Source organism: Larus michahellis, chromosome 3 (assembly GCF_964199755.1).
Source record: "Larus michahellis chromosome 3, bLarMic1.1, whole genome shotgun sequence".
NCBI lineage: Eukaryota > Metazoa > Chordata > Aves > Charadriiformes > Laridae > Larus > Larus michahellis.
Window position 1 is genome coordinate 43,204,394 of NC_133898.1, and position 26,020 is coordinate 43,230,413.

The following is a 26,020-nucleotide window of genomic DNA, read 5'->3' on the forward strand; positions in this document are numbered from 1 at the left end:
AGGTGCTCCAGCCCTCAGATCATCTCTGTGGCCCTCTGCTGGACCTGTTCCAACAGGTCCATGTCCTTCTTGTGCTGACGACTCCAGAGCTGGACGCAGTACTCCAGGTGGGGTCTCACCAGAGAGGAGCAGAGGGCAGAATCACCTCCCTTGACCTGCTGGCCACGCTTCTTTTGATGCAGCCCAGGATGTGGTTGGCTTTCTGGGCTGCAAGTGCACATTGACGGCTCATGTTGAGCTTCTCATCCACCAACACCCCCAAGTCCTTCTCCTCAGGGCTGCTCTCAAGCCATTCTTTGCCTAACCTGTATTTGTGCCTGGGATTGCCATGTCCCAGGTGCAGGACCTGGCACTTGGCCTGGCTGAACTTCATGAGGCTCGCACAGACGCACCTCTCAAGCCTGTCCAGGTCCCTCTGGAAGGCATCCCTTCCATCCAGAGTGTTGAGTGCTCCACACAGCTTGGTGTCAACAGCAAAGTTGCTGAGGCTGCACTCAATCCCACTGTCCATGTCAGTGACAAAGATGTTAAACAGCACTGGTCCCAGTACTGACTCCTGAGGAACACCACTCGTCACTGGTTTCCACGTGGACATTGAGCCATTGACTGCAACCCTTTGAGTTTTTTGGGGGTTTTTTTTGCAACCCTTTGAACCCAACACATACTTTTGAAGTGATTCCCGCAATCATCCCCAACTAACTACTGAGCTTTGGTTTGCTTCATCAAACAGTCCTAGTCCATCACTGGTTCTCCTTTGGATGAAACTAAGCCAGAAGATGCACTCCATGAATGCCCCTAATGTGCGTCTACCACTAATGTGTGTTCAATTCAGGGGATCAGACTAGAGGTAGTTTGAAGTAATTCCCCATGAAACTTGCATATTATGGATGCTGGGTCCTCATATCCAGCTGTTTTGCTACAGAGACATTTCTTTTGGACTGCACTTCTTCCTAATTCAGACCCAACCTTAGATTTCTAAAATCTTTCTTACAGACACCTTCCTCCACTGACAGTTCACAGCCAGGAACTGCTGCTTGAACACAGGTGCCGATGACAATAGCCTGCTATGATCTATACAGTTTTATGGCCAGCATAGCTAGCACAGTTCTGGTCCAGCCCACCTAGCACTCTTTTATACACAGCTGGGAAATGGTATGTGCCCGAGGCTGTCTCCAGCAGGCAGCTTGGAGGCAGACAGGCATCTTCTGTGGGGGCAGAGTGCTCTGGCATGTGGCTGACAGCCATAATATGCCACACATCTTTGATGCCAGAAAAGCCTTGACCTGTTTTACTTACTGCAACAAACATGACCTTAGCGACTACAACACTCCACAATGATGACAGAGAAATTGTCCATGGCTGAAAGAGCTCTGCTCCTCTAAGTAACTGCCCCATAGAATAGCCAACCTAACAGTACAAGTGCCTCCTGGACTACAGGACAGTCTGTAGCCTGGTGGTTTGGCCAGCCTCTGCAGAAACAGAATCCCCTTAAACAGAGGAGGCAATCGAACCCAAGTCTCCCACATCCCACATTAGCGCATTCACCACTCAGACCTTGAATAAAAAACAATTAGCACCTCTGCTCCACAAGAGCATTTTGTGTGGTGTCCAGTCCTTTGTGGAGCTGGATCCAGCTGCTTTTTCAAGTGAAGATGCAAAATGAGATGGATGCAATCGTAATTCATGGCCTTGAGGTGATACGCTGTAAGGGCCAGTAACAATAGAGTTTAATGTTCTGTTAGCCCTCCTACAGAAATTCAATGCCCTGACAATCCTTACCAAATGAAGATCCCTGAGGAAACAAGAAAAGAAAAGCCTAATTCCTGGACTGTAGTTTTAGGCGAACTGTTGTCAAAACTGCTTCATGTGGTTGAGACAGCAGGCTTTCTGAGCCTACCCCAAAGCTAGCACTTATATCAGGACCATCTTCACTAAAACTTGGGACACTTTGAAAGTTTAAGCATGGCTTGGTTATGCCAAATATCATCTGGAGTTGCCAGACTCGTAGGCTTTGGACTGGGTTTCCCTCATCCTACCACGGGCACCTACATTTGTTAATTTTCACCTGGCCTTTAGCACCTCTCTGCCTTTCCACCTGCACGCGAATGGAGCAGCGGCACTCCCGGCTACCAGAAGGCTGCTCAGCCAGCCCATCGCAGACCCCCAGGCGAGTGACCGCCATTCGCCGTGACAGAAGCACCGCAGGCTGGGTTACATCGTTTCAGGGCCTGCCAACGGCCTCGTGCCTGGGTGACCCAGAAGTCACACCGCGCTCCACAGCCTGGGACAGCCAGGCCGCCATGTGCCAAAGCCTTTGCAACACCTCCCCGGGGCCAACACCTCCCCGGGGCCAGAGGGGAAGGAAACGCCGCCGCTCCCAGCTTACCGGGAGCAATCGCCTCCTGCTGGGAATCACACACCCAACACCTCTGGGCCGCCCCGTCTCCCCTCAGACGCCCCCGCGAGACCCCCGCCCCTTCAGCGCCCGCCCTCGCGCCGCCCGCCAACGGCCGCCAGCCGCCGCCCGCCAACCGCCGCCCGTCACCCCCCGGGCCGCGCCCGGCGGAGGGGCCGCCAGCCGGCCGGCTGAGGGAGGGGCCGCAGCAGGCCCGGCGGGGGGCAGCTCCCCTCGGGGCGGGCTGGGGCGCCTCGCCCGCCCCGGCAAGAGGGGCTGCGCCCTCTGCCGAGCCCGGCCGATGGGAGGCAGCGCGGCGGGGCGGGGTGACGGCCGCGGCTCTAATAAGGCCGGGGCTGGCGCTGGCCGAGGGCTGTTTGCCTAGGTGCCCCGCGCTGCCCGGCGCCCCCACCCGCCCCCGAGCATGCAGTGCTTCCCCAGCCTGGTGTTGGCCCTCAGCTCGCTGCTGGGCGCCCTGGCGCTGCTGCAGCTCTCGCTGTACCTCCGGGTGCCGTCCCGCTACGGGAAGCACGAGGAGCGGCTGTGCCGGCCGCGGGGCCGGCTGCCGGCGCGCTGCGCCTGGTTCCTGCAGGAGCTGCCCTCCTTCCTGGTGCCCGCGCTGCTGCTGGCGCTGCGCAGCCCGCCCCGCCTCGAGCCCCTCGGCTGCCGCCTCCTCTGCTGCCTCTTCTGCTGGCACTACTTCTACAGGTACCGCCGCCGGGCAGGGCTCCCGCAGTCCCCCCCTCCCCCCAATCCCCCCCACCATCCCGCCCCCCGCCGCCCGGAGCCGCTCCGACACGGGCGCTCCGGGGGCGAGCGGCGGCTGCGAAGAGCTGCGGCCTCCCCTCGGGAAACGGGGAGAAACGATAAACCCAGGGAGGCTGCGGGAATGGGCGCAGCCGGGGCCGTGTGGGCGGTGGGGCTGGGGCAGGTCTTGGTGGCAGCATCTCTCCCTGCCGGGTCAGGCGCGGTCCTTCTGACGATCGCCAGCGGGAGGGAGCGGGAGCAGCTTCATTCGCGCCCCTGGGCTTTGCTCGGAGCGTAGCGGGGGCCTCGGGTCGGCATCTCTCCCCCGTCCCCTGGCCGCTGGGGGAAGGAGCAGGTGGTACTCGAAGCAGGGGAGATGATACATGCTTTGGATTTTAGCTTTAAAAAAAATATAAAAACGATAGAACGAGGTTTCGCTAAGACGGAGCAAAGTTTTTGATGAAACTAATGCAAATAGATGTGAAGGAACACGGCAAGTTGCTTGTTGCGAGCAGGAGAAGCGCAGCGCGTGCAGCGGCGGGAGCGGCGCCGGCCGCCACAGCAAACGGTGGGAACACGCGTGAGGATGGCCCGCATGCAAAACCACTACAGCAGTGAGGGCGCAAGGACTGAATGAGCCGCATTGCTGTGCAGTTAGCACAGGAAAACACAAAGTCACTGCAGGCTTTCTCTACCACAACAGGAAAGTTGGTTCTTTATGCTCAATGCGCCATTCCCACTTCACTAGAAAAATACCAATTTGTTTTTATTTTTTTTCCTTTTAAAAACTTTGTCATATCAGATGTCAATGAATGCTGTAACTCTAATTAATTCTGTATTTACTAATCAGGAGCTCAAAGAAAAAGTAGAGTTTTCACCCAGTGTTGGTGATAACTTTGAAGTGACATAGCTGGACAATTGGCACCTGGTTCTGCAGTTGGAGGGACTTGGTTCTGGAGCGTATCAGCAGAATGTATCTTCTGACATATCAAGCCAAGTGTATTTTATCTTCTGCTCCACTTCCATTTTCTATGGAGTTCTTTCATGAGGAATTTGACTTTTGGTTTTCCGTTTGTGGAAAAAACTGGCTTTTCACAAATGGCAAGTGTATATGACCACGTTATGCCCTTATGTAGTAAAAAGCTATGTGGCTTCTGAGGCAAAGTTTTTTCTGACTTGGTTTGCCATTTTTTACCCCATTTCCTATTTCTATTTTTTATTTTGCTTACTAGAAATAGAAAACAGTCATGTAATAATTGATCAGAAATAATTATTTGCAACTCAACCAAAATCAATATATTGAAAATCCAGCTGCAATTACAGACAGTTTAAGGATAGAAACTCTAGGCTGTTGTAGATAAATTTAAAATAGAGAATGGTTTAAAGTGCTAAAACACTATGTTAGAGATATATTCGTTATCGCTAACATTGTCTTTTCTTTGCTGCACTAAGTCAGCTGGAGGAGACACTACCTATAACATCTTCGGCTCCCAGAAAGCTAAATGTATTAATTATATGTAGTTATACTAAATTAAATTTAATGCATTCTGCTATTCTCAAGAATTTCTGATTGTTTTGGAACCACAGAAATCAACAAGCACCACTAGACAACTGAAAGAAATGTTACCCTACCAGTATGCATACGTTTTTTGAGTCAGTGGCTTCTTTTTCAACATTACTGCTAGACTTAGGCAGAAGCATTGTTTTTTCATACATTGCCTTTCTCAAATAATTTGGGCATCTTCTCATCTGTGGCTGGAGTATACTTTTTCACTTATAAAAATAAAAGCCCTCATTTTAACCAAGTCTGTGTGACAAACAGTTTTGTTTCCAATACTGCATGTTATTCCAGTGTTATTCTTACAGTGTGCAGCCTCTTCTCATGCAAGCCATTCTGAGATTCTACCAAATCAATTAATATTTGAAATGTTGTATTAAATAGTAATGCTCTGTTTTTATGTAAACGAGCAACAAAAAATCATGAATTAGGAGTTTTTTTGGGGTATCACCTGAGGTATGGGGACAGGCAGGTTCTTCAAGGGATCCTTGGTAGAATGACCAGTGGCCACAGGGTTGTGGTTGTAATTAGAGTTTTATTATTACATAAAAATTTTAATAATCAGCATAGCGTATTGTTATCTACAGTTTCTAGCAGTTAGCATAGCTTATTGTTACACAGAATTTTTAGCAATTACTGTAGCTTACAGTTAAACAGAGTTTCTAAGAATTTGTGTAGCTTTCATATTATCTAGAATTTTTATTTACCTGTACTTTTTAGTCACCTGGACCATCTGCAGATCTGATGAAATTCTTAATAATCAGTGTATGATACAATAATTGTAATCTAGACTCAGACTTTACCTAAAAGAACATGAGTTAATCAGTCCTTGGAGGAAGAAGATGACGACGGTGGAGGCATCCCTGACCATCAGGGGATCACGGGGTGTGCCATCCAGCAGCAATTCCTGTCTAAGTCTACTTGCTGCTGATGGATTTTGTAAGCTCACGTGCTGTTATGCTTCCCTGTTCCATAATGGTGCCACCATCCTGCTGACAACGCTGGTCGGCAAACTATCTTGTCGCAATATGGAAAAACAGTAGAAAGAATCGGGGCAGGGGGGAATAAGTGATCAGTGCGCTTACATATTGTGGCTGTTTGCCTTATAAAATGGCATTGGTTATGCTATCCATATTACCAGGGGTTAGGAGAAGGGGGTACTGGTCACACTGGGTTAGGGCATTTCATTTGAAAAGAAGTTCAGTACTTTGATATAACAGCCAGACTTTATATTTTTTTCAATTTATTATCTTAATAATCCAATAAGAGTTTTAGGTACTTTTGTGATTCAAATTGACTGCAGGTGTAATGAGTAAAACATACAATTGACCAATAAAAAAAATCAGTTACTTAATGGATGTAGCCTACTGCAGTTTTCCTGACTTTAAAATTTTGAAGTGAATAAAGCTGTTGCACTTTTAATTATAAATAGATTTTGTTAATCTACTCCTACTTTTGCTATTGATCATCTGACATCTGTTTTTAAGCGTTCCTTTATGTTTGGATGAAACAGAGAAAAGTTTCTTTGTATATTGTTACATAATTTAGTGACTTCTTTCTCTCCACAGGGAAGCTTTTATAATTCCTAATTTTGTCTCATCTATTACACCAAACATGCATGTGGAAGGGAAGTTTTGATTAGAGGTATGCTCAGAAGGACAATATAGTCCATAATGGAGAAACGTAGATTTTTTTAATGCACTGCTATGCTAGTTATTCTGACTTCCTGTGTGTTATGACCAGCTGTGCTGCCCCAGGAGCTTGTGTTTAACTGAAGCATGTATTTCGGAGTAACTTCAAGTCTTGATCTGAAGACCCCAGAAGATGGTGGATCTGTCATTTTCTATGGAGAATCTGTTGTTTTCTTTGGTAGTGTAGTCTTCTGAACGCTTTCACTATCACTTAAACAATGTGTTTAAAATGTCTTGCTTGAATTTGACTAGCCCTGTTTTATTCCCAGTGGTGCTTGTTATTTCTCACTCTGTGCTAATTTAAAGTACTCCTTAGTATCCTTTAGTATTTTCTTACCATGATATCACTTGTCCAGTAATCAGATCATCTTTCAATTTGCTTGTACAGAGCTGTCAGGTCTTCCATCCGCACCAGTGTGAGCCATATAAGATAGGAGCACATGATCATATTTCTGATTAATTAGCTACTGCACATGATATGGTGCTTATGCTGGATTTATGTTTTTATGGTGGATTTATGCCAGCTATGGGGGAACAGACATTACCTGGTCTGACATAGAGTGGTGGAGGCACATGATACTTCATCCATCATGAAGTTGGTCAAGATCAAATTACCTTTTCATAAATTTAGGAACAGATTTAAACCAGCAAAATTCATTTGTCCTGCTTTTGCACATGGTGTCAAGTAGCTGCAACATTTTTTATTTGATCTGAGGTATCCTAAACTAGATTTATTGTGTAACTGATCCACAGCTGAGGGCCCTCAGTGCGAGACTTTTTTTTCCCCTCAGCCCTCAGATAATTTCTGCGGCCTTTTTCCTTTCTTTTCCTACATTCATTTTAAAATGAAGACATCAGTGTTGGATGTAGAATATGATACCAGAATTATAGTAGCATACCTAGAGACAACATCACCTTTCTATTCCCATATGCTACTCCTGTGCTTATGGATTGGAAGAGTGCTTTTTGTTTTGGAGTCACACTAGGAAGTCCTGTGTTTCCAGGCTACTTCAGCACCTTGCAGATGGTGTAACCACTATTGTAACCACGTTTACAATCTCCCACTCCTTAGGAATTATTTCTGTTTGTGTGGCTGCATTTCTTTGTTTTTTAAAGTAACTTTTGTGTATGGGCTTAGTGCTCAGTAATGCCGTTCTACCCACATTGATGTTTACCACTTGTCTAGAATTTGTGCCATGTGCCAGCTTTATCAGTGGTAATTTTGTATTTATTGTCAGGTTCTTGAAGAATACGCTGGAGTGTTTTAAGGACCACTCTAATGCTCTTCTGGAAGCTCCCTGGGTTAGTGCTGATGGCTCCTCATTGACAGGACTTTGTAGGACCTCTCTGCTTGCCCAGTGGAGCCCTGTGAGCTGGGTCTGGCAGGTGGTGTGCTCCCATCTAGCCCACTGCTGAAAGAGAAGGGAGGTGGTCATCTGAGTACCAACTGCTGGCCGAAGAGCCAGCCCTCCCCTAGCACAGTCTAATACCAAGATTTGCTGCCCAAGAGGATGCAAGAGGGAGGTGGATGGAGCCAGGAGACCTTCTCTGCTTCCCACCTTGGTCCATGAGCAGCAGCCCAGCTGCCTGTGGTGAATTGAGACAGCAGTACATTCTCTGTCTTTCTCTGCCACCGCTAGGCAGCAGCCTCTCTCTTTGTGGCAAGCACAAGATGGTGCATTCCCTGAGGCTTTCATGAATGGCAGACTGCTGGTGCTGAGGGGAGGAAAGGGAAGGGAGGAATCCCCAATACTACCCCTGCATCTTTGTCTGCTATCTCTTTATCTCTTGATGTGCACTGTATTACTGCAGCATGGTGTGAATTTAATTAAATCCAAATGCTCTGTGCTGCTAAGGCAAACGTCCTATAAAAATCTGAATTTATCACATCTGCTTTAGGTAAGCTTGTTACTTCTTTACTTTCATAAGGTAGGGCCTGTGATGATAGGGTCTCCAAAACTGATGGGGTGGGAAGGCAGAGAAAAGGAGGAAGAAAATGAGAAAAGCACTGAAAGCCAAGTCTGCCATCTGTGTATGTAATCCCAGTGAAAAGCTGTCCATGAGCTGAAAACGGTGAGTGGCATAAGATGTATGTACAGGAATACTTCTTGTGATAAGTGACTTATAAAGTATTTTGCTTTGAAATTTAGTTTATAATACTGCCTTTCCTGCTAGAGGGGCTGTGTTGGTTAAGGAGTACAGTGAGAAAGCCAGATGAAGCCCTCAGGTGATGAGGTGAAGCCCATTTGAATCATAGAATCATAAATTACCAAGTTAGAAGGGACCTCAGGGATCATCTGGTCAAAACTTTCTTGGCAAAAGCACAGTCTAGACAAGATGGCCCAGCACCTTGTCCAGCTGAATCTTAAAAGTGTCCAATGTTGGGGAATCCACCACTTCCCTGGGGAGATTATTCCAATGGCTGATTGATAGTTCTCTTTGTGAAAAATTTTCCTCTTGTGTCCAGTCAGAGTCTCCCTAGGAGTAACTTGTACCCATTACCCCTGTCTTTTCCAGGTGACTCTTCCCATCTTTTTTGTAGCCACCCTTTATATACTGGAATGTTGGGGATAAAGTCTCCCCTAAGACTACTTTTCTCAAGGCTGAAGAAACTGAATTCTCTCAGCCTTTCCTCATATGACAGGCTTCCCAGTCCTTTAATCATCTTTGTGGCCCTTGTCTGGGCCCTCTCCAGCCTGTCCACATCTTTTTTGCATAGCGGGAACCAAAACTGAACACATTATTCCAAGTGCAGCCTGAAAAGCACTGAGTACGGTGGAATGATGACTTCTTTATCTCTGTTGGTGATGCCCTCGTTGATGCAACCCAGCATCCTGTCAGCTTTATTTGCCACTGCTGCACACCACTCACTCATATTGATCTTGTTGTCCACAAGGACCCCTGGGTCCCTTTCCACAGAGCTGCTCCCCAGACAGGTAGATCTCAGCCTGCACTGTGCTCCTGAATTGTTTTCCCAGTTGCAACACCTTATACTTGTCCCTGTTGAACTTTGTAAGATTCTTGTTAGCCTACTCTTCCATCCTATCCAAGTCTTCCTGCAAGGTGCTCTCCCTTTCAAAGTGTCCGCTACCCCAGTCGGTTTGGTGTCATTGTCAAACTTCATCAGGGTATACTTGATCCCATCATCTAGATCACTTATGAAGATATTAAACAGTGTTGGGCCCAGTATTGATCCATGGAGGACCCCACTTGTGAGAGGTTGCCAGTTTGAAAAAGAGCTATTTATCACCACCCTCTGGGTGTAGCCTGTCAGCCAGTTCCCTGCGCATCACACGGACCACTTGTCTAGACTGTAACACATCAGTTTCTCTAGGAGGAACCTGTGGGGAACCATATCCAGGTTCCAGGTAACCAATCCAGGTAACCAGTGTCCACCGCTAGCTCCTCATCAGCTGAGCAGGTTACTTTGTCATAGAAGGTGATCAGGTTTGTCAAGCATGATTTGCCCTTGATGAATCTGTGGTGGCTTTTCCCAATCACGTGCTTCATTTGTCCTGTGGTAGCCCTCAGAAGGATTCGTTACGTAACTTTCACAGGACTGAAGTAAGACTGATGAGCCTATAATTTCCTGGATCCTCCTTTAAGCCCTTCTTATAGATGAGGGTGACATTAGTCTTCTTCCAGTCTTCTGGGATGTCCCCTGATCTCCACAACTTCTCAAAGGTTATGGACAGCAGCCTCACAGCGACATCAGCTAGCTCTCTTAACACTCTTGGGTGGATATTGTCAGGGCCTATCAATTTGTAGGGGTCAAGCTTCTGTAATAGTTCACATACCAACTTTTCCTTCACTGGTGGTGGGTCTATGGTTGCATCAATCTGGATTTTTGTTCCCAAAGTCTGGGGCCCAACAGTGCTCGTAAAGACAGAGGTGAAGAAAGTGTTGAGAACCTCTGCCTCTTCAGCACTGTTGGTGGCTAATTCACCTCTTCTGTTTAACAGCAGGCCAATATTTTCCTTCTATTTCCTTTCCTGTTTGTGCTAGTTGCTTATGTACCTGAAGAACCCTTTCTTGTAGTTTTTTGACATCTCTGGCCAATTTCAATTCCAGCTGGGCTTTTGCTTTTCTAATTGCATCTCTGCATGCCCAGGCAACGCCCTTGAAGTTCTCAATGGTTATTCGTACACTTTTCCATCTCTTGATACGCTTATTTTTTGGTTTTAAGCAGACTCAGAAGCTCGTATTTAAGCTAAGGGGGTCCCTTGCTCCACCTACTTCCCTTCCCTTTAAAGGGGATGAACTGTTTTTGTGCTTCCAGGAGAGCATTCTCAAAAAAATCCCAGCACTTGCTTCCTTCTTTGTCCTCCATGGAAGCTTCCCACGGAATCCCTCCCAGCTGAGCTCTGAGCGAGCTGAAGCGTGTTCTTCTCAAACCTAAAACCTTTATCTTTGGGCTAACCTTCAGCATGCTCAGCAGGATCCCAAACTCCCCAATATTGTGATCACTGCAAAGCTATCACTAACCGAGATATTACTAACCAAGATATCACTAACCAAGGCTATCACTAACCGAGATATTACAAAGCAGGTCTTGGTTCATGAGTTGCAAGTCCAGCAGTGCCTCATATCTGGTTGGCACGTCTAACATTTGTATGAGGAAGTAGTCCTCTATGCATTCCAGGAACTTGTTGGAAGACTTGTATCAGGAATAGCGGGGCCAGCAGGAGTAGGGAAGTGATCGTGCCTCTGTACTCGGCACTGGTGAGGCCTCACCTTGAGTACTGTGTTCAGTTCTGGGCCCCTCTGTACAGGAGGGACATTGAAGTGCTGGAGCATGTCCAGAGGAGAGCTACCAGACCAGTGAGGGGTCTGGAGACCAGGTCATATGAGGAGAGGCTGAGGGAGCTGGGCATGTTTAGCTTGGAGAAGAGGAGGCTGAGGGGAGACCTCATTGCCCTCTACAACTACCTGAAAGGAGGTTGGAGAGAGGTGGGTGTTGGCCTCTTCTCCCAGGTGAATAATGACAGGACTAGAGGAAATCATAGAATCATAGAATCTTCATGGTTGGAATGGATCTTTGAGATCATCGAGTCCAACCATACACACACACACAAAAAAAAACCGAACAAAAAACCAGCAACCTACAATCTCTGCCCTTCAGAGCATGCCCTGAAGTGCCAAATCTAGACATTTCTTAAATACCTCTAGGAATGGTGACTCAACCACCTCCCTGGGCAGGCTGTTCCAGTGCCTGACCACTCATTCAGTAAAGTAATTCTTCCTAATATCTAACCTAAACCTCCCCTGCCACAACTTCAGACCATTTCCTCTGGTCCTGGCATGCTCTGAAGGGCAGAGATTGTAGGGGTTTGTTTTTTTGTGTGTGTGTATGGTTGGACTCAATGATCTCAAAGGTCCTTTCTAACCATGAAGATTCTATGATTCTATGACATGTAAGTTGCTGTATTGTTCTTCCAACAGATGTCTGGGTAGTTCAAATTACCCATAAGAACCAGGTTCTGTTGACCCAAAGCTTGCTTAAGTGACCCACATAATGATTTGTTGACCTTTTTGTCTTGGTTTGGACGTCGGTAGCAGATGCCTACTGTAAGATCCCCCTTGGAGACGACCCCTCTGATCTTGACCCAGAGGCATTTGATAGGACTTCCACAATTGCCGTGGCTGACTTCTATACATTCAAGGTTCTCCTTAACATACAGCATGACTCCTCCTCTTCTGCTTCCCTGACTGTCTTTATGAAACAGCCTATAGCCATTCACCGCAGTCCTCCAGTCATGTGCGTTGTTCCACTATGTTTCAGTTATTCCTATGATATCTTAATTTTCTGATTGGGTGTGGAGTTCCAGTTCCTCCTGTCTGTTCGCCAGCCTGCATGCATTGGTATACCTACACTTGAGGTAGTTGGTCTTCTGGTTCTCATCTTAGGAGGCAGCTAAGGCATATTTGTTTCTGCTCTGGTTGGCCTGGCGTGTTGGCCTGGCATATTCCCCAGTTTGTTACAGTGGTTTGAGTGTTGCCACTGTGGACCCTGCCCCCTGAGTTCTTCAATTGAAAGCCCACCTAACCACCAGCCTGCTGCCAAAGATTGCCTTGCCTCTTCCAGACAGGTGAATTCCATCCCTTTCTAACAGGCCATGTTCATCAAAGAATGTCCCATTGTCATAGAAGCCAAAACCCTCATGACAGCACCAGCCACATAGCCAGGAGTTGATATGCATTATCTGTCCATTTCTGGCTGCTCCCTTTCCTCTAACTGGTAAAATGGAAGAAAAGGTAGCTTGGGCACCAAAACTTTTTGCTCGCATGCCCAGGGCTTTGTAGTCTTCCTTGATTCTACCCAGATTCTGGCTTGTGGTGTCATTCATGCCCACATGAGAGTGTGCTGCATTTCCATTTCACAGTCCAGCTTCAAAACCAAAAACAATAAGGAAAACAAAATATAAGATGATGAGAGGAAGCCATCACAATCAAACTCCATATAAACCTTAATGTTATATTTCTTTTAGAACTGAGAGAGACAGAGTGGTGAGGGAGCAGAGGAGATGCCACTGTGCACAGTGGTGGGGAGGCAGGTGTTGTCTCACTGACCTACAAAGCTAATCCTGATACTGGTGTAAGAGACAGGGTGCTGCCCATAGTAGCTGACGCATCAGCAATTTAAAGAGCGATTTCAGTTTCAAAGACTACCTAGAGTTACATTTAGTTATTTATTTTCTTCTCTTGCAACTTTGTTTCCAATCAAACCCATAATCTTTTACTCAGAGTATAAAAAAAAGTAATTGCTGTTGTCATTTCTGAAGTGCACTCAGGTGAATCTGACTGACATTTAGTAGGCTGATCTTTTGGGCACAGCTGGATTCCCAAACCCCTTTAGTTGCAGGTGACCCATTTGGTGTGCCTGTAAAAGGAAAAGGAAAATCAGGGAAAGCAGGCTTTCATGGCAAAAGAGTGGGAAACCGGGAGCATTTGAAAGCAATATCCCTGCATGAGATTTTTACGCTTCTTTTGGCCAGTTCCTCTCTCTCCAAAACTAAGTTGGGGGCAGAAAGAAAGAGACTCTCCCTCTCCCCGGGCTCTGCAGACTGTGCTCATGTAGTCCCTTTTTTAGCCCACCTGTACTGCCTAGTTGGTCAGGCGGGTGCAGCATTTACCTGGGCCTGCTGGTCATTTTTTTTCATGTAGGTGTGCCTTCTTGTGATCAGTAAGAAAAGCAGCTCAGGCCTCCAGAGAAGTGCGCATGGATGCAGACCCCAAATGAGTAAGTCATTTATAAATTAATTTGCTCATAATTTTTAGAGGTATTTTGTATTAGTTCATAAGGAGTTTTTGTTATGTTTTTTGAAAAACGAAGTGGATAAACAGAGATATTAGATTAAGTATATCTATAAATTTTTAAGTGGTAATCTCCTTGGTAATAGTGAATATAAACAGACCATATAATAACCACCAGATTCAATCCAGATGTTGATTCTTTTTCCCCATAGAAATAGTTATTTTATCCTTTTGTTTTAGAAAGTCACCATCATTAAGTGTCAATAACTGAAGAAATTTTTATTATTGGCCTTGTGAAACCTCTATCATTAATCTCCAAATGTACAATATGCAGTATTGGACAAGTAGCAAATCCTATTCTCTGTTTTGCTTCACCTCGATGTTTTTGGTCTTCATCAGCTACATGGTAATACATTTGCATCCTCTCTCCTGCTGTTTGGGCTTACCAGTAACTCTAGATCTGCTACTGATATCCCTAACAGAGGCTGGCTGTTCGCTCTGCCTCTTTCATGTGTTCCTTGCTCCCCAGTCAATGAATTTAACTTTTTGTGATTCATCCCACTGAGTTTCAGTAATGCTAATATCTAATTTCTTCTCTTCAGTGAAAATACTAGATTCATTGCTATTTTTACTGAGGTTCCTCAAATTAATGTATGAATAGGCAACAAAAATATCTCTATGCTTTGCTACAGAAGCGTAAAATGTTTGTGTACCCAGTGCTGATATGGAGTTTGCTTCTTTGCAGTCTCATCTAGCATTATTAAATACCTTCCTAATTACACTCTCAGAATAGAATACTAGCTGATTGCCTTCCTAACTATTAGCACAAATAATCCTATTCTCAATAATCCTAATTGCAAACATTCCTTTCCCATTGGAAAGTGGGCTAACATTACAGAAACCTATAGTTTTTGCCCAGCCCAAAGTGTACCCACAAAATTTTTCCTTTTATCCCTTGGACTGGAGGAATTTCTGCAGAGATAACTTAAGACTTCTGTCTTTCTTCACTTCTTTTCAAGACAGCATGCCTGTTAACAGTATGTTTCCATCTGATTCCAATTCATTTGCCCTATTTTGTCATTATGAGGCAGCTTTACAGTTCTTTATGGTTTTGTATTTGCACTCCAGATTTTCTTCCCAGATAGGCGTTACTGTGTGCCAAGTTTCTGCTCTCCATTCCCCGTTGTATCCACTGCTCCTACTGTGCCACCTAAGGCCATAATTCCCTAATCTGTTTTTTCAAGAATGTTTTGTATGCTTGTGTGCTGCACAGTATTATATTTTATTATTCCAGGCGACATTTCTTGTCTTGCAGTCAGTCCACTGGTCTGAGCTCCATACACGGAATGACTGTTCTGTCCTCCAGAAGGAAAGGGAAGCACAGTACACAGAGAGCATGTCACAGGAGTTTTTCCTGCTCGTTCCGTCTCTGCTACCTGGAGCAGGGCCATAGCTAAAGGAGTATTCATGTTTGCTCTGAAACTTCTCTGTCACTCCTATTTACCTGTCACTGGTAAATACACAGTCTTGGTGGGCGCTCAGTCCCAGCTGCTCTGCAGAGAGCCATTCAAATTGCAGTCCCAGGACAGAGACCTGAAGTCCCAGCCACAAGGCTGTCACCAAGGCAAAAGTAGGTCCCTCTGATGTCCCCTATGTGAGTTTGGGGCCCAGTGAGGAAGTTTCAACACTTGTTATCCTGAGAGTTTAAAGACTTATTGGAAGATCCATTCTGAGCACTGAACTCCACTGAGCTTTGATAAGACTGATGAGGATATAAAGATCTGGATTTGCATTACCAGATTCCTGCTGTTGATATCAGAAAAGCAGAGTTATAAAAGGCTGTATGAAGACAGAGAGAAAAAAGATTAAAACATATACAGGAATTTCAGTAAATGTTTTTACTTAAAAATAATAATGCTTTTACCAAACAAGGAAATGACTTGCTTTAATCATGGGATGTCTGTAGTATTCCCTTATTGTGGCGGTTCTTTTAAATTGGAAATAAAAAGCAAGGGAAAAGTGTTGAGGCTCATTCCATATATGCAGTGGGAAATCTGTTATGGACCTTGCGCTTTCAAGGTCCACAAGTCTATTTTTTTTGATTTCTTATTGTAAGAGAGGCAGCCATTATAGGGAAGGTAGCACTTTTGTACTGAGCCAATAAATATAGTTTGATAAAAGCACAAATTTTCACAAGCCCCTTTGTGTACTCAAAAGCTTATACAATTAGATCATTTCACAGTTTTGGGGAGCTCATTTAAGAATAAAAGTTTATGAAATAACCATAGTAGCATGATTATAAATAAATGTCCACCACAGACACTGAAGCTATTTTCCTTTCTGTAAGTTCTATTCTTGCTATCTCCTTCCAAATTAAAGTAATTTTGGTCGAGAAGAATTATGATAAAGAAATACTTTCAAACTATAAATCAAGAGACTATTCTTAAATTACACACCTTGAAGTGTCCTTCTCTCCCTCTAGATGTTGATTTAAATGAGGCAGGTGAATTGCTAAGTAGGGTGATCCCTACTGAATTTGTTCAAATAATTAAATTCATGTAAATCTACATGCATTTGAACATAAGAGCTGTGTTAATTGTTGCTGACCACTCAGCTGACATCGTAATTGTTTTTGGGACACCTCATAGATACAAGAATAGCAATGAAATTATTTCATTAAAAAAATATTGGTACTTAAACTGGATAAAATGTTTGGTGTGGGAAGATGGGAAAAGTCAACTGATAGGAACAAAAACGTATATATTTTTCTAGAGATCCAAATTCATGTTAAGACCCAGCTAAATTCTATCTAGCTCTGAACTTTTGAAACGTCAATTGCTACCGTATCAATACCTAAGGATGGGCAGAAAGTTTCACCATTCCTAGAAAGGCACATCAAAATGTCACATTTGAAGGAAGTTGGATTTGACCTCCTCCTTCCTAATTACTCTTTATAAATATGTATTAGAGTAGCAACACCCACAGTCAACTTTTGCCATATATAAGATACTATTTTGCTTTTAACTGTGCTACAGTTCACCAACTTAATCCATCACTTTTCATGTGGGGAGACTGCCTTCCAGAAACATCTTTGGAAAATGTCACTATTATCAAAGTTGTCTGCAGAGATGTGTTGTCCACTAGAGAATGAGGGTTTGCCTATCAGAGATGTTAAGGAACAGATCCATTCCCAGGCAGGACTATGCTGGAGCAGATCCTGGGCCAGAGTGACTACATGCAGCGCTTTGACTGGTAAAGATGGGCTGGGCAGCTTTCCTAGAAGGCCAAATCCCCTTGAGCTAGGTCTTCATGTCATCATTTGGTGTGGGGCAGGAAGGCTAAAGAGAGCTCTGAATAAGCTAGCTGGGCTACTTAAAGCAGTCTAGTCACATTAGCATGGTCTCCTGCTAGAGTTGCACATGGAAATACCTCTGGACAGCATTGTCCTAAACAAACCTTCCGGTGACCCCTGTCACACATCTGGGACAGGACAATGCATGTGCGTCTATAAAACTGTTGTGGCTCCGGAGAACAATGGAGAGAGAAAAAAAGTTGTATTTACATTGTGCATTGAGTGCTTTGTGTTTGTTTATGTCTCTTTAGAACCTTTTTTTTTTTTAAAAAAAGAATGATTAAGGCATTCATGTTTTCAAACTTGGCCTGGGTTAAGGTTACTAAAATGTAGAGATGCGTCTCTGGCTGTTCCTAGGAAAACCAATTTAAACTTAGCTGAGTTGTTTCTGAGAAATGCTTTTGTATCTGTTCAAACATCAAGCTTGTCAGCTAGCTTCTTTAGAGTCTGCCTGGGCAGAGCAGTTCCTTTGGTTCATCTGAGGCTTTACGCAGGACCACAGTGTGTGAGCTGCAATCCAGACAAGTATTGTCTAGGTCAGCACTGTAGGGGCAGAGCAGGACTTTTCATGCATTTCTGGCTGGTGGGGTACTCAACAGGGAAGAAGTGATCTCCTAGCTGGAGTACTGGCAGAATGGATTTGGAAAATACAAGTTGTCTTGAACGCAGAGAAATAAAAGACACTGTGAAATTTGCAGTCAGGGCTTGAAGGAGGGAAGAGATAAAAGGTCAGGTGAAAGAGAGCAACACAGAAAGGGACAAGCAGGAGAATTGTTAAAAACAGCTAGGGCAGAAGGCGGGGCAGGAGTGAGAAGAAATGGAAGAGAAAAAGAGATAATGTGAGAGGGCAGTATCCAGGTATTAAGAGACACTTTAATGCTGACACTTCCTATGTGTTGAGTGTTTCACTTAGCAATTTTCAGTGTTGGGAAATCTTTTGACACATTTTGGGACAGAGCAAAGATGAGTGTGACTCAGAGTCAGCCCATGGGAGAGGTTTTTCTTGGAAAACAAAGAGGACATTAAGTCCTCTGATCATTTTAATGTGAGCACAAACTCAGGACCTGACCTGGCCACTTCAAATTCTGTTCCTCTCTGCGTCCTTTCTGTGTGTATGTTCTGCCACAGATGCCATGAACTTGTACAAATTCAGAAGAAATTTGGATTACTACCTTTCCAAGTGTAAGACATTTCAACCAATGTTCTTCAAAATGCGCACCTAAGGATTTAGAAAGTATAATTTTTAGCTTTAACATTTTTTACCATTTTGGAAAAAAAATATATGCAGTGTTTCCTGCCATTTCAGTTATGAAGAAGACTTTCCCAACACACAACAGGTCTAAACTGCTGCAGAGGTTTATTGCTGAATCTTTCAGTTTCTTATTTCTTTGCATAGTAACAAATAAGGAAGAAGACAACTTGATGGTTGGACTTGATGATCTGAAAGGTCCCTTCCAACCTAGACAATTCTATGACCCCGTGCTGCACTTCTAAACTCTATGGACTGTGGTGAAACGGTCAAAAATCCTTCTGCCATTACCCTGCTGCATGGTGAAAGAAGCACTCCCAGCAGAGGCAGGACTTAGACCTGTTTTTGACAGGAGCATCTATAAAACAGAGCTAGAGAGAAACTGCTTTAGTTTACAACCTCAGTTTTCTCACAGATTTTTTTTTTTTTTACAGCAATACATTGCTTACAATCTCAAACTATTTCATGTAGCAGAATTAACAACCCAGATGTGTCAAGTCTCGTGTGCTGAGGGTGAGACTCCTGCAGCTGGCTGTCATCTCATGCACTTGTGTCCTTGGGTGTGTATCTCAGCCTCCTGTAACCCCAAAGCATCGTTTCTGCCTTGTGACTCCTTCTGCCAGACATGGCTGCTTGGGATGACCAGCGAAGCAGCTGGGAGCCAGCTCCCTGTGCATGGGAGCAGTGGGCATGCGGCCTCTGACTCTGAACACATGCTTACAGGTCCCCGAGGGTGGACATGCTCCCCAGATAGAGACTGGCACTGGAAACCCTCCACCACCAGGTACCTGGCCTGTACCTCCCCCACACAAACCAATTGCATGGACACTTGGGAGAGAGGAAACCCAGGAGATAAGCACCTCCCCAGATGTCCACAGGTGCCCAGCATTGCTCTGGAATAAACAGCCAGCTTCTATTGCAGCAGCTGTGTAGATCGATGCTGTTATATGTCCCAATTATGCAAAGAGTTTGTAGTTTATTGAAACATGACACTATGGAAGCAGTGCAAAGCCAATGGAATGTGGAATTAAATACTATAGGAAGTATGATGCATTTCACGTACAGGTCAGTATAAACCATACTAATCCTGTGTCATTGCTGAGTCCTTTCCAGCTACAGGATCCAGAAAGGATGCTGGAGAGGGAACAAAGACCTTTCAGAAAGCCCAGAAGGAGCAATCCTGTTGCTGAAGATGCACAGCCATAACTGCAAAGGGAGGACAAAGATGAAAGAACTACAATGAAAGAGAGGCAGAGTGATAGGGAAGCGAGAGGGACAACTCCTAATTGGAAAAAAACCCAAACACATGAAGAGCCGTAAAGGAGGTGAGAATCTGAAGAAGGACAAAGAAAGGACAAAGTCAGGAAGACTGGAAGAGCAACATGGAGACAGAGCAGGAGTTTAGGCATAAAAGAGGAAAAGAAGGAACTACTAGAGTGGAAAAAGCCAGTTAAGAGTATTTTAAAGGCTATTAGTAATGTGTCTTGCAACACTAGTTGCAACTCTAGAGACTACTGTATGTTGGTCGGATACAGTCTGGTCAAGATTTAGCTTTGGAGATGGATAGTCTACCAAATATCTGTCTTCCTTTGGTCATTTCTCAGGCCCATATGGACCATTCATGGAAAGTAATTACACTTTCTCTAAGTGGAGTTGTAAGAGCACAGATTTGTGCATCCTTGGGTTTTGTACCATTTTTCATGCAGATGCGTCCTTTTGTTCTGCTCACACTCTTAGCCTCTGTGAACTCTTTGAACTCTCCACTCCAGTGGAGCAGTGAGCTGTTTGAAGTGCATAGCGTAGTGTCTGGTTAAGTTACTCTGGCACACATTTCATGCTTCTGGCAGACACCTACAGTTTAGCAATAGGAACAAAGTGATCTGTCTTCATAAATATCAAGTGGTTATTTCTGGAGAAGGAAAGAGTGAGATACCTTGCTGAAATATATGCTTTGGCTGGCTAAGCCTTTGACATACCATTGCTTAGATAAAACAACAACCATTCTCATAATCTTTAAGTACTGCTGCCTTTTAGATACTATCAAGTAGCAGAGGTCAGCATGAAGCATCATGTCATCACCACAATCCATCTAGTTGTGTTAACCCTTGTCCTGTCCTCTGATACTCATACAAATATAAATCTGTACCGATTTTAGTTAGGGTTTCAACTGAGGTAGCTGGCCTGGCATTGAGTTCAGTGTTCAGCCTCAGTAAAAGATTTTGCTTGTGCTAATTTTTTTGCTCAGCTGATTCCAGATCTCATCTCTGCACCCCAGCTTCTTGTCAGAGCCTCTTTTTCACCAAGAGAGATTCTCTCTCCTATAATAAATCCAATTTATGTCAATTCCTTCACTCAACAAACCTATTTTAAGAAAATAGCATTACCTAAGTTAAATATAGAAATGAGTCCTGCCTCCTGCTGTTGTAGATATACAGCACTCCCAGTCAAGAAGGCTGTTACAAGTATTAGTGCCTAGCTTTTTAGACAAAAGGTCCATCATGCTCTACATCCTGGACTCCAGGATCCTGACTGTCTAGTGTCTGAGGACAAACTGTGGGTCTGTATAGGATGGTACTGATTTCAACAGGGATCTGTATAGAGGATATATTTCCTTTGCCCTACTAGCTTCACTTTACCTTTTTGGCTATGAAAGAGCAACATATTTTAAAAAAAAATCCCCATCTTTCCAATGAATTTGCCCAGTTGGCGAGAAAGGTATTAACAGGTGGTTCTGGGCTCTTGCTTCAGTTGCCTTTGGTTATGGGCATTCAATCAATTTTTCCTAATGTTTAGTTCAGGTCTCGTTCAGATCTCCATTCCACATTACAAACAAAAAGGAAGAAATAAGTGGCTAGCTAATAGCAAAATTAAATAAAATAATATTTCATATTTAAGGGTATTTAAAACCTATTTGGTGTTTGTACACCAAAATGGAAACATTTGAGAAACAAGTATACCAATATAAATGCATACTGAGTGTAATTTGCTGATGGATTGTGACTTGCTGATGCAACTTGTTAATGCACCAAACCCAACAATTCTGTTCTTGGTTTCCCTTTAGAAAATGCATAATAATTGAAGTATAGAGTTTTGTTTCTATACCTGCTAATGCCAGTAGAAAAGGTCAATGCTTTTCACGATTCAGTGCCTTTTTTACTAGTGGTAAGGAAGAATTCTCCTTTGTTTGTTCTAACTGGATGCTGGTAATCACAGGGAGATACCAGATTTTTCCAGTGACAGTTTCAGAAATAATGGAAGAAGAACAAGAGGAGTAAGGAACTAATTTATAAATAAACTTGAAAACCACTTTTGAAACCTGCCCACTGTTGTATTGAATTTAGAAGAGGAAAAACTTACGTCTTGGAGTTGAGCCTACACAGTTCTTTACTAATTACAAACAAATACCCATTCTTAGGTCCTGTCCCTTCCCTTTTCCTTTCTTTTTTCGACCACTTGTATTTTATTGAGTATAGCACATCTAATAATTCCTGTATGCAATGTGAAGAGAACTCAGTTTCATCCCTAAACTGTATTTGTCCTTCTTACTTTGCTAATTGTATAGCATGCCTAAAATTTTAAACAATCAATGAGGGAGTACTGGCTAGTGCTAGGTGCTCAGAATGACTGACTTTAGGTGTTTATAGTATTGGGACTGAACATTACGTAGCTCAGATTCCTTAAATTCATCTGAGCTCAAATGCATCATGGCTTTTTTTTTCAGTGATGACTGACAGTAATATAGAAGCAGCATTTTATTTTTAGCCATTCGCATCAGATACGCATGCTTTTGCAAATATTTGTATATTTTTTCCTATAATCCCACTTTATTCAAATGCAGTTGTAAGCAACCGAGCTTTTCTTACCTGGCACCAAGGATTCCACCTGGAGTCTGTATTTGTTAACTGTGTGGCCACAAGTGAAGTGCAGTTGCTGATTCCCTTTGACTGCCAGTCTTTGATGGCGTTGGCTTCTGCAAGTGCTGCCATCCATGGTGTCAGCCTTCTTGGGATAGCGAGTATCGCCCTGGAGCTTCGCTCATAAATGGTGGTGTTAAGCAATTGCTTGTCTATTCTAGGGAGAATACTCTATCATTTTTAACTTGTTCAGTTTGTGTGTAATGTTGTTAGATGAGTCATGAGACATTGTGAAACCCTGAAGCTATCACACCGGATTAGAGCAGAGGTCCTTCACAGTCAGTATTCTGTCTTGGCAGAAGCCAATATCGTATCATTCAGAAGAAAGTGCAGTAAATGGCCGTCTGTTGCCCAGGGCAGCTGCTACCTTATGTCTCTCTTAAATGTAATATAATTTATCCCCTGAAATATAAAAACAAATATGCATTGCAAACCTTTAGAGTTTTTCATCTCTTTATTAAAGGACCTGTCTGTGTCTGTAACCTGTGGTTATACCCCTTCTTCCCCCAGTCCTACCAAGCTCTTTGCGTTGATGTTGTTTCTATATTACATTTTACGGAGATTTCATTTCCTTGTATTCAAACTTACTTCCTTTCAGTATCATGAAAACTCTTGGTCACAGCTATTTAGCTGTCCCAAATAAATTATTTTCTAATATTGTACGTTACTTTTTATCTCTAATATGTCTGTTCTTATTAATCTCCAGTCCAAATTCAGCAGCAGTTCATTATGGCAGTCTCTTCCACGCCTCTTCTTATTTTGCCACCGAAACCTTCTGCATTTCTGCTGTCGTTGCCTTAAACCAGTGCTGCTCAGACTTTCTGCTCTCCATTGCCCTTCTTCTCAAGAACTCCTCAAATCCAACCATGGTGCCATCTGTCTCAGGGTTTCCTCAGTCCTTCTCACATCCCTTGATTAGATGTGAGCCTGCGGCTCTTGCCTAGGAAAGATGAGTCTGCTCCTGCCAGATGTCTTCATCCAACCCTGAACCTGCTACTAAAAGACAACAAAGAAAGGATGTCCCTACAAACAGACTTCAGGTTGGATGAATTTCATAAGTGGGTGACAAACAGCCCAAGGATTGTAAATCGAGCTAATTTTTTTTTAGGCGGAATACTTGGAAATGAACCTGACATGACAGGTTTACTATTGTTTTATACAGCTGAATTGTAAGCTTTTCAGTAATATGTATATCTTTCTTGTTCCTTAAATTACAGTTGTCAAAAGATTGTCCAAAGATCTTTGGAGGAACGTGGAAATAGGATGTTTTGCATGTGGCTTGGAAAGGAGAAATAATTCCAACTTTGTGTTAGTCATAACTAGATCTGTAAATCTGCATGATTAAAATAAAAGGGGAGTCCTCTTGCTCCCATCACAGTCACCAGACAGTGATTTAAGATGAGTTTACAAACTGGGCCATGGGCCAGCAAGTGATTACAGTTATCTGATGGTTTCACACAGTCCCAGTGATGCAGGAATTTGTCATGGAATGGCCTCCCACCCCAGTGAGGAAGATGTGCCCTGCAGCTGGCAGTCACTCAGTGGCACGCACAGCCACTGCGTACCCTCTGCCCAGGCGGGCTCTGCAGGCAGCTACAGCTAGACATCAGCTCCAGAAAAAAGCCCAGCTTCTGAACTTACAGCCTTCCTTCCATCAGGAGATGAGACACAACTGCAATGCTGCGGTCAAGAGATCTGCCGTCTGTCCTGTACCTGCAGTGGGTATTGCCAGAGGCTTAAAGGCAAGTCTGGCATTCCTGCCTGCCGGCGTTGCTGGTGTGCGTGTGGCCTGGATCGTAGCTTGGATCTTGTTCCTGAGGCTGTGCCAGAGCATGTGTCACTGTGCATACCTTCTTAGCAAAAGGGACACGGTCCACCCTGTGCAGTAAAAGTGGCTGCTAATAACCTACTTGGTCTCCTTGATTAAATATACCTGGCTTGTTGACTTTTTTGGGCTACTGCAGAGCCCATAAGAATAAGAGGGGAAGGGCAAAGCCATCTCAGGGTAAGATGTTTGCGGAGAGGAAAATGAGGGGTGAGGAGGCTCCACCCCAGTTTGTGACACCAGGGCATCTGTATGACAGAGGGTTAAAATGCTTCGTTTCACTTTTGAAAGTGTTTTGGGGTGTTTTGTTTTACTTTCCCTTTGAACTGATAGCAAGGTTGCCTACTGCTTGGAAGTGGCATTTTAACTGCTATATTTGTTTAAACCCAATCTGGGATAACTGAAAAAATCTGAATTGGGCACAGGAAAATTAGATGCCAGCTTGTGCCCTGATATTGACTATACTTGGAGAATAGACTTGACAGACTTCTATAAGTATCCAATGGGAATCAGTGCAACACAACTCAAAAACAGTAAAAGCTAAAAATTACCTCAGCGTGCAATCCACAAATAACCTGCAGGATTGGGCTCAAAAAGAGAAAGTATGTGCAGATTTTATCACAGACTCTTCAGCAGCAAATGTCTTTGAGACATGTCATATGACATCCATAAGTCTCCAGAATAATCAGAGGCTTTGCACAGGACATCACAGATACCCCAGGTGGAAGTCAATCTTATTTGTTAATATCTTGAGCCTTCATCCAAATGGTCAGGTGCGCCAAGGGTGCCAGCAGCTCCCCAGCAACGTGATTCCGGTGATGATCCGTGGCAAAGGCTCCTATGGAGTTAATTGTTGGTGCAAATGAAACTGTTTTGAGGTCGGTGTAATCTCCCCAGGTTTGGGCACCAATCTTTTCAACCTGTTCACAAGGCAGATCGAAGTGAACTCCATGTTTCATACCAGGGAAGTCCTTTCAGGTCTGACTGGTTTGTAGGTAGTGTAACACAAATCATACAGTTTTGTGTACAGTATTTGTACAAACTGGAAAACAAAAAGCATGCCCCTAAGAAAGGACCTGTAGCAAAGCGTCTAGAGAGAGAGACCAAATGATGACGGAGGACATAATAATAGTCCCAAACAGTGACAAGAAAAGGAACCATGTGAGAGTCAAAGGGTCAAAACTGAAAACCGAGCACCAAAGGTGAAACTAGAGCTGAGTGTTCACTGCAGTATCCGTCCCTTCCTGAATGCATCCAAGGAGCAATCAGGCAGAAGCAGGACAGGGAGAGGAAATCAGGCCTGTGCCCATCAGGATGGCTTCCATCAGCCTTCTCTCCCCGGCTGCCCTGGACGGCTGGTGAGGCCAGGGACAGGGTGGGAAGGAGATGGGGAGGGTCTCCTATGACTTAGAGAGGCCTTTGGTTGAGAAGGTACAAATAAAGTGATGAGAAGTGCAGACAGCACCTCAGCCAGGGGATTTCAGGGAGCGAGAGAAGGGGCTGCGATGTGCTCTCAGTGTAGCAGGGTGTCTTTCCCCTTCAGGAGGGGCACGGCTTGCCCACCCGTGTGACTCCTGCAATGATTGTGGCCGTACCCACTGCTCGGTGAGGTGTTTTCCAATGCACAGCCCCAGCTGGCTGTGGAGTCAGCTCAGGATACATCACCTTCACGGGGCCCTGGCTGCCTGGCCTCGCTTGGACCACCTGCCCTCCTCACCTTTTGTATGTACAGGTGGCACAAGCAAGGAACCGGGGCGCGTGGAGCCCAGACCATGTGGAAGTGGTTCTCAGGCATCAGCATGTTGGTTCGTCCTTGCCAGGGATGCAGGGCAGCTGAAAAATCCCTGCAGGAACTCAGAGCATCTGTGGTCAGGAGAAGTCCATAATTCTCTTCTGGAGGCTAGTCAGGGTCACAGGGGACAGGTCAGGGCATTCAGACAGTGCCCTGGCGTGGGTAGGACAAGCTGGGTTATGGCCACCACCTGCCTTTCAAAGGGAAAGGCACCACATCAGCCCTGCCTGCCCCCCATTCTCA

At 44.5% G+C, this 26,020-nt stretch overlaps 1 protein-coding gene across 1 annotated transcript in view; it reads left to right on the plus strand.

Annotated features, from left to right (window-relative positions):
• Positions 1-2,683: 2,683 nt before the first annotated feature.
• The window catches only part of SRD5A2 (steroid 5 alpha-reductase 2), a 31,628-nt gene continuing 8,291 nt past the window's right edge, over positions 2,684-26,020 (plus strand). The window contains exon 1 of the mRNA XM_074578235.1: positions 2,684-3,103. Within this exon, the coding sequence (XP_074434336.1) occupies positions 2,820-3,103 (284 nt within the window). The 5' untranslated portion in view covers positions 2,684-2,819. The remainder of the gene's footprint in view (positions 3,104-26,020) is intronic.